General features: G+C 38.5%; 1 protein-coding gene across 1 annotated transcript in view; it reads left to right on the top strand.

The window, feature by feature from the left end:
• The first annotated feature begins 1,595 nt into the window (after positions 1 to 1,595).
• The window catches only part of PDCD1LG2 (programmed cell death 1 ligand 2), a 42,736-nt gene continuing 34,751 nt past the window's right edge, over positions 1,596 to 9,580 (top strand). The window contains exon 1 of the mRNA XM_045881924.2: positions 1,596 to 1,678. Coding sequence (XP_045737880.1) covers positions 1,624 to 1,678 — 55 coding nt within the window. The 5' untranslated portion in view covers positions 1,596 to 1,623. The remainder of the gene's footprint in view (positions 1,679 to 9,580) is intronic.

Here is a 9,580-nt window from a genome sequence, read left to right as displayed (position 1 = left end):
TACCATTTAACCAAGAAATTCCACTGCTATATATCCAAGAGAATTGAAAACATGTCTACACAAAAATTTGTACATGAATGTCCATAGTAGCATTATTCTAAAAGCCAACAAGTAGAAACAACCTAAATGTCCATCACCTGATGAATGGATAAACAAGATGTGGTATATTCATACAAGGAAATATTATTCAATCGTGAAAAGGAATGAAGTACTGATATGTGCTACAACATAAATGAATCTTGAAAATATTAAGCTCAGTGAAAGAAGCTAGATTCAAAAGGCCACATGGTGCATGATTCCATTTTTATGAAATATCCAGAATAAGCAAGACAATAGAGACAGAAATTATATTGGTGGTTGTCAGAGGTTGGAAGAAGAGGGAAGGGGAATTGGGAAGTTTCTGTCCATGGGTAGTGGGTTCCTTTTTGGGGTAATGAAAATGATCCAAAATTAGATAGTGGTGTGGATTTCACAATTCTGTGAATATACTGAAAACCACTGAATTGTACCATTGTATTGTCTGTCTTTTAAGTATATATGTATATACACACATGCACACACACACAATTCTTTATTGTATGTCAATTATACTTCAATAAGGCTGCTGGAAAAAATAAATTTAAGGAACAAATATATATTTGTATATAATATATACCTTCCTTCACACCACTTCTCACCTCTACCAGCACCATCACTCAATCCAAACTATCATCTCTGTGAAAACATTCCTCACTGGTCATCCTGCTTCTAATCTTGTCCAACCCACTGTCCTTCCCAAGAGTCTATTGTCTACACCAAAGCTGAGTCCTCTTTTGAAAATGTAATGAGATCATGTCATTCACCTGATCCAGATCCCTTTTGCCTCAACCACGAGAAGTCCTTGGGTTCAAGAAAGTCTGAGAACAAAGGTAGAAGCGTAGGAGGTGGAGCAGGACCAAGGTTGGGCAACCCACTCAGTGTAGCCAGTTCTGTGCTCTCTCTGTCTAAACTTCTTAGTATCAGGTAGTTCAAATAATGGGCAAACTCCATCACAACACTCAAAAGAACTTGACACTTTCCTACTCAGGCAAATAACGAGTGTTTATTGAGAATTTAGCTCTGTTCTACTGAGCGCTTGAGTATCTGACTCCCAGAGTCCAAGTCCACCTGAAGAAGTTGGTGTGCATTATCCATTTGACAATCATTTGATTTTCAAGGACCCACTACTGAAAAAACTATGGGAAGCTTCGTAGAAGAGACAAAGGGGCTCAGATAATCACCAGTGTGGGTGATTCATGAGAACTGGTTCATAGTCAGAAAAGGACAAAGAGCCCCTAATTTGGATTGATAAAGAACACCTTGCTTCCTCTTATCTTGTCTCCCTTCTCCTCCAGGCAATCAACTTCTAACTTCTCTTCCAGGAGCTCTGCTGTACCCCACTCTACTGCCTTCAAGACCACCAGGAGGCAGTAGACTGGGGTACAGCAGAGCTCCTGGAAGAGAAGTTTTATCTTCTCTCCAGGGGCTTGTTTATGGGTCATTTCCCTGTGTTCAGGAATGAGCAAATCACCAAATCATGAGACCCAGCAAAACTGCAGGAGGCTCTGAGACTTTCATTTGTCTATTTCAGATCGGGTACAGACCATGTTCCTCCTTCTGCTAATCATGAGCCTGGGAATGCAGCTTCATCAGACAGCAGGTAAGAAAGGGCAAAAGGAGGGGGTCTGAGAAAGAGGAGTAAGCAGTTGCCCCTAGCTGAAGCCAATGATGAGAATGGGGGTCCTCAGGCTGAAGGCTTTCTTTGAGAGGAAGTGGGATTACACTCTGTTACATGAACAGTAAAAAGAATGGTGCCCAGGGTGGCCTGTGCTTGCCCATGTCCCTGTCTTACAGAAACAATAACCATCTGGCAGATGAGGAAACTGGAATTCAGAAAAGTTATTTAATTTACCCGAGATTACTCAGTCAGTAGGCGGCACAGGCAAGCTAGGACACAGCTAATGTCCTTTCTCCCTTACCGTGCTATGGTGATGATGATAGGCAGGCAGGGCAGACAGCCCCCAGTCTTCCCACTTTGGAATGGGATTTTGGAATTAAGTTTGATTATTGACATATATTGAATGTTCGTTCACAAAACCAAAAAGTATGTATGATGAATTATGTTTAAGAATTAACCAAAAGGAAAGTATAAACATGTTATATCTTGCTTTCTCCTCAAATTTGGAATTCTTCTCTGCTTCCCACTATGCATTATGCAGATAGTATCAGTTCAAACAAATATTAATTACCTGCCTAAATTGGACTGCCTTCTCCTTAGGGGTATTTTTTCTTTGTAAGTCTTATCCTTTCATGTCTCCCTAATTAAGGAGTTTTAACTTCAAAGTTTTCTCATAGAGGCTACCTGAGGGGAGAAAAGTAACAAAAGGATCTAAGGACTGATAAGAATGCTTACTTCTGGGGAGGGGAAGCAATCTGGGATGAGAATTAAAAAGGACAATCTTAACTATTATGTTTCCCAGGTGTTTTTTTTTTTAACAAGAAGTATGCATTTACTTGTATATTGAAAGAAGTATTATACCCTTACTTGTCTATTAAAAGAAATACACAAGTTTTACTTGTATGATAAAAATATAAATTTTAAAATATAAGAATTCTTTAAAAAAGAATGCTTTAAAAAGCGTTTGAAGGCATCAGGCTGTAGCATCCGGTGCCCAAGAACAGCCACGACTCTCAGGATGGCCACACTGATGGCCTCATTCCCCTCACTGTGCTTGTTCACCCCTAAACTTGCACTCTCTTTGAGAAGGAAAAACAGAGAACATGAATTGAATCAATATAATTCTTTATTACCCTATGTAAATTTCTATTTTTAAATTTTAAAAAGAATGCTTACAGCAGCATTGTTAGTCCTTCCAAAATAACCCCAAAACAACCAAATGCCCATCGACAGGATAATGCATAAATTGTGGTATATTAGCAGAATGGAAAATATATATAGCGTGTAAATAAATTAATTACAAAAATAGGCAACTACATTTAAGAGTCTTAGTAGCATAATATTGATTAAAAAAACACAAAAAAATCAAACACAGAAGACAACATACAGCACAGTGTCCTTTTTATAAATATATACCTACATATATTGCTTATATATTGCAATATACCTATATATGTATAACATATACATATAATGCATGTGATATGCATATCATAATAATATGATCTAAGCAATATATATCTATATGATAGAGCTAAAAAATAAGCCAGAGATTAATAAAGACAATATTCAGGATGCTGATAACCTTTGGTGGAGGAAGTAGATGTATGTCCTTAGTAATGTTCTGGTTTTTGGGGTAGGTGATGGATTCACAGGAGTTCATTTTATTTGATTCGATATCCTTTAAAAGTTTTCTGTATTTAAACTTTTGTGTTGTAAAAGATACCACAGGTACAGAAAACCACATAAAACAAGTGTAAGGCATCATGTTACCATAAGGGGAACACTTGTAACCGTCACCCTTGTCAAGTAGTAGAACTGTACCAGCCTTCCCCGAAACCCTTCCCCTGCCCCAGTCCTACATAACCTCCTCCCCATAACACTGTACTATCTACCCATTTCTCCATTAAAAAATTTTCCTAAATATCACTAAAAGAAATCTTAGTAAGCACTCAGCAAGATATGTTCTTTATAGTTTCCGAATCAGCAAATACAGATATCACTCATTTTAAAGTGGCTCTATATATTTTATTGGACATGCTGTAGTTTATTTAACCATTCCTTTATTGAGAGAAATTACAGTTATTTAAAAAACAATTGTTTCTTGCTGGATTAATGCTTGAAAAAAAAATGTGTTTCCTAAAGACTGTGATGAAGACTGACTGAGTATGACCCACATAAACCATTCATCATGAACTCTTTCCTTACTTGTATGTCTCTGGGTGCTCTATTCTGTTATCTATAAAACAGCTTAAAGTTTCAAAAGGAAAATTGGCAGAAAACATTTTCATTTCATTTTTTAAACATTTGTTTATTTTCAAATTGACATACAGTAACATTCAATCTTTTTAATAGAAACATCTATGAGTTTTTGGCAAACATGTGATCATATAACCACCACCACAATCAAGATCCAGAACAATTCCACCATTTGCCAAGCAAACAAACAAAAAGCCCTCCCCAACTCTTAAACCTGGGTACCCAATGATCTATTCTCTGTCCTATGGTTTTAAATTTTCTGGATTATCATATAAATGGGATTATCCACTAGATACCTAGAGATGTGTTTTGTCTGGCTTCTTTCACTTAGCATAATGCAATTGAGATTCATCCATGTTGTTACATGTACCAGCCCTTTATTCCTTTCTGTTGCTGAGTAGTAGTCCACTGTATGTATATACCGGATTTTGCTTATTCATTCCCCAGTTGAGGGACTTTTGGGTTGTTCCTGTTTCTGGCAATTACAAATCATGTTGCTATAAATGCTTATGTATTTATTTTTGTGAGAACATAGGTTTTCATTTCACTTGGGTAAATACCTAGGAGTAGGATGCTGGGTCATGTGGTAAGTATATATTTAACTTTATAAGGAACCACTAAACCTTTCCATAGTGGCTAGACTATGTTTGCATTCCCAGCAGCAAAGTATGAGCACTCCAATTGTTCCACATTCTTGGCAGCACTGACATTGTTGTGTTTTTTAAAGTCATTCTAATAGGTGTGTAGAAGTATCTATTTGTGGCTTAATTTGCATTTTCCTAGTATCTAGTGATGATAAGCATGTTTTCACATGGCGATTGGACATCCATATGTCTTCTTTGGAGAAGTTTGCATTCAAACTATTTGACCATTTTTAATTGGTTTATTCATTTTCTTACTAAGTTTTTAGAATTCTTTGTATATTCCAGATGCAAGTCCTTTATCAGATGTGTGATAAGCAAATATTTTCTCTCGGTCTGTGGCTCATCTTTTCATTCTTTTAACAGTGTCTTTTGCATAGCCAAGATTTTAAATTTGGTGAAATCCAGTTGATCTTTTTTTTTCTTACATGGACTGTGTTTTCGGCGTCATGTCTAAGAACTGCCTAACCCAAACTCTCAAAGATTTTCTCCTGTGGTTTTCTTAATACTTTCTAGTTGTACATTTTACATTTAGGTTTATAATCCATCTTGAGTTAATTGTCATAGAAGATATAAAGTATAGGTTGAAGGTAATTCTTTTTCTTTTTTGTGATTGGAGGTCCAGTTTCTTCAGCCCCATTTGTTGAAAAGACTGTCCTTTCCTCATTGAATTGCCCTTGCACATTTGTCAAACATCAATTGGCCATATTTGTGTGGGTCTATTTCCGAACTCCATTCCGCAGTCTGTCCTTTGTGTATATGCTTTCCCTCATAGCACACTCTTCTGATTTCTGTAATTCTTTTTTTTTTCTTATATTTTTATTTCAAAACCTAAGGACATCTTGTAACCCAGATACATTTAAGGGGAAATATTCACTTCTGTACTTTGTCATGTCTTGGAGGAAAAGTAACCCCAATTATTATTCGTTTTATTGATTTTTTTCCTTTTTTTCCTTCTTTCTTCATCCTCCGGAGAGGGATAAAAATCAGGGGGTCACATGACCATGGTGATGCTTGAGGTCACTCTGGGGTGGGGACCACACCTTGGGTCACTTCCCCTTAACCTATCTTCACGCTCTAAAACTACTTCTTCAGACCCCTGAGGTATACAAAGCAGAAGAATCAGGTTGCGGAAAGGATTTCTAAGAGATGAGATGTCCCGTGCAGTATTCCTACAGAGAGGAGCAGATGAGTCAGGTGCCCAGAGCAGGCTTCTATCCTCAACTAGGAACTAGAGTTTTCTGAAACCTGTGGTTCTGTAAAGCAGCCCCCACCTTTCAAGTTCATTAAGTACAGAGTCTGAAAAAAACTTCAGCTTCTGTTACCAAATGGAAAAAAAAAAGTATGAAATTAGCTTAAAGGGGAAGCTATCTTAGGAGGTAATGCAAATGATTTGTTTTGTATTTCTGGAGACATGACAGGTGCTGACTCCTATTGATGCCTGATAGCAAATAAAATACACAGTTTCCCTAAGAACTTTCAAAAAGACTCCAGCATTACTAAAGCCTGCTGCTTTCATCTGCTTAAAGAAACTGCATGTGTGAATTTTTCATGCCCTGGCCAAACGCGTTACCCTTTAATTTAGTCAGGGGGGCCAAATGAATGGGAAAACCTGCTCTGCTTTGTTTTTGTCTGCTTAATTCTGTAGTTGCGGAAACTTTCCAGTTTTCTCCTTTGTCTCATGACTTCAGCACTTCAGTGCTGGGTTGGAGCTTAATATAATAACCCCTGATTTCAAGCTGTATTACAAAGGTATAGTCATCAAAACAGCATGGTATTGGCATAAAAACAGACAGAGTTCAAACAGAATAAAGAACCCAGACACACACACACACACACACACACATGCACACCCCTAAATGTATTTTCTTTAGCATAAAGCGGAAAAGTGTATCTATCTCCTTCGTGGATGTCATATGTACATGCCAGGGGATATGTGATCCTATCTGGAGAGTTGTTAGTACAGGCTTTCAAGACACAGAGATATGAACTGGAATTCCAACCCCATGAGCTACCACTCTTTGACCTTGGACAAGTTGTATCACTTCTGTAAGCCTAAGTTTCACCATGATAACTACTACCTTGTGGAGTTTGGGGAACGTCAAATGAGATGATGATGTGAAGATTAGCCCAGTGTCTGGCTCACTGTGTTTAATAAATGTTGACGATTACTCTGCTTCCCAGTAACAGCCCAAGTGCAGGCTCATGTTATAAGTCTTCTTCTCAGACAGTAATGTGCACATGAACCACCTCAACTTTGTTAAAATGTGGAGTCTGCTTCCCTAAGTCTGAGACCGAGCCTGAGATTCAAAAATCTCTCACTCGCTCCCTGGTGAAGCTGATAGTTGATAATAAAAGATAATAAAGGCGGGATAATAAAAGATGTTTGCCTGAGCAGGTGTTTTACTTATCTAACCAATGGTTTTCAATACTCTGCGCATTAGAAGCTTCCAAGGAAATTAAAAAAAAAAAATTGATGCTGGTCTCACAAATGAATTAGAATTCATATTTAAAGGATCCAAGGTGGGGCCTAGTATTTTTTTTAAAAGGCCTCCCCAGTGATTCCAATGGTGGCCAAAGTTGAGGCACTGATGTGCATGCAGGCTTGAGAAAAATATCTTCATGCAGTTGTTTGCAAGTGTCTTTTTTTTGCCTCCGTAATTTACAGTAAGTAAGAATAATTTAGGATCTTAAAAGTATAGTGCATTTCCTGAAAATTTATGGAGTAATCAAGCTCACAGCTTTGCCTGTCTTAGAAGCTTTAATTGAGGCAAAATTACACCAAATAACAATTAATCCTCTAGTTATTCTGAGCTACTCAGATATTTGATTCAGGTTTGCTAATTGCTCTTTCCTCTTATGAACATTAGCCGAAAAATAGGGAACACACTTTATGCCTACAACCCCTGTACATGCACTCTGCACAAAGCAGAGGAGAGAAGAAGCAAGCAGAAAATGGATTTTTGTCAAAGGCCCAGAGTGTAAACAGGGGAGTTCTGCTGTCTGCTATGGGGAGTTCCAGAGGAAGTTACAGACGTTTTCTCTCTCATGAGAAGAAGGCCTGCGTGCGGTAAATAAATCTGCTAAATAAATTCAATAGAGGCAACGCCCAAAGTCCTCTGACACTTATATCTCAGACTCAGCAACTGAACCTCCTTGCAAATCCCATTTCTCTTCCCTGCTTCCTGCTGTATCATGTGTAATAAAAAAAAAAAAAAAATAGAGTAACAATGAATTCCTGAACCTGGAAGAAAATAGTTACTTATGTATTTGATCAATGAGTAAGTGAATATTCCTCTTCAGACCAGAGTGGCCTTGGTAGCCGGTAGCTCTGTCTTGGTTAAAAGGGGACTTAATAACTGAAAATTTGGAGATGATCCCCATCAGAAAGGGATCTACCCTTAAGACGGTCCTATTAGGGAGAGCCTGAGGGAGAGTTACTACAAGTGGATTTCATGAAATGGAACCATGCAGGACATTCGGAAGCACGAATCTCTTTTCACATGGGACATCCCACAGTCTTCTCAACCTGTCCGAGCAAATGCGGGTGTGATCAGCAGCGTTTTACTGATAAGCAGTCATGTTCTAGACCTGCCCCCACCCCAGCCTGCACAAAAGCATGCAGGGCAGATGTGAACTCTCTCCTGTCCCGTAGATCTTTTAGAAAGGCACATCAATGTTCTAGTGATGGTGAAAACAGGGGTTGCAGGCAAAACGTAAACTTGCCCAGTTGTTCTTGATAAATCTCAAGTTTGGGCATAACTATCAAATGTGCTGTGTGATGATGAAGAACACCAGCCAGTTTGTGCAACGTGGGCAAGTTGCAGTTTGATGAGAGGAAAGCAGAAGTGAGTAGGGTTAGGCTCATCCTTTCTTATTTCTCCCTCTTGCTGCCATTTGCCAAACCCTTAACTGGAATGGAAGATACCGAAACATATTCAGCCTGGGCACTGCCTTCAAAGTCTTGCAGGATTATAGGAGGAGAAACTCGGGTCAGAAGAGAATTGCCATGTGAATCATTTAAGCCACGTAAACCCAAAATTTATTTATACTTTAGGATCTATTGCCCAGGGGGCACCTGGGTGGCTCAGTCAGTGAAGCACCTGCCTTCGGCTCAGGTCATGATCCCTGGGGTCTTAGGATCGAGCCTGCTTCTCCCTCTGCCCCTCCCCACCTTGTGCATGCGCGATGTGCGTGCTCGCTCTCTCTCAAATAAATAAAATCTTTAAAAAAAAAATCTCTTACCCAGGATGGTCAGGGAATGGGCTGTTCTGGTTTATAAAATATCATGGCCCTGTGTTTCATATACAAATTACCACTTGCCCAAGAATTATAATAGGGTACGAAAGAAAGGAACCAATGTTTGCTGACCGCCTATCCCCTGCCAAAATAAGGCACTTCACATGTGCCATTTTGTCTAATTTTCACCACAATACTTTGAGGCAGATATTACCCTTGCACCTTTATAGATAAAGAAGCAGAGGCTCACAGAGCTAAATGACACAGTCAAGATCAAAGGGCTCATAATCTCGATCCAGTCAGTCTGTCACTAAACCCCATGCTCTTACTGTACCACTTTTTATAAGGGTAAAAACTCCTTGAATAGCATATGCTTAGAAGCCTCTGCAAGTATTTATTGAATGGATGTCTTGACTAATTAAATAAATGAATGAAGCAAGCTCTCCTGAATATAATTTGATCTAATCTTTTGTCATGATTCAGAAGTTACTTTAAGGTCTTGCCACACCTCCATATGATGAATACCCTTTCATTAATGATGGAGGCGGCATAATCTTGTATAGTTTCCCACAGTGTATTCATGCATACACTACCTTCGTTAGTTTGACTTTGCTTTACCACTCTTCATGCCATTGTTTTTATAGAATTCTTTAAAGTCAACTCAGCTTTTATTCTTTGAGCAAAATGGTATACCCCTGTGGTAAATGGAAAACAGGTATCATTGTTACTGGTGAATAGAGGACAT

Source organism: Mirounga angustirostris, unplaced genomic scaffold (genome assembly GCF_029215605.1).
Source record: "Mirounga angustirostris isolate CCGP_5_RB_7025 unplaced genomic scaffold, mMirAng1.0.hap1 SCAF_15, whole genome shotgun sequence".
In the NCBI taxonomy this organism is placed as follows: Eukaryota; Metazoa; Chordata; class Mammalia; order Carnivora; family Phocidae; genus Mirounga; species Mirounga angustirostris.
The sequence above is the reverse complement of the archived record's forward strand: the minus strand, read 5'-3'. Positions and strand labels throughout refer to the sequence as shown.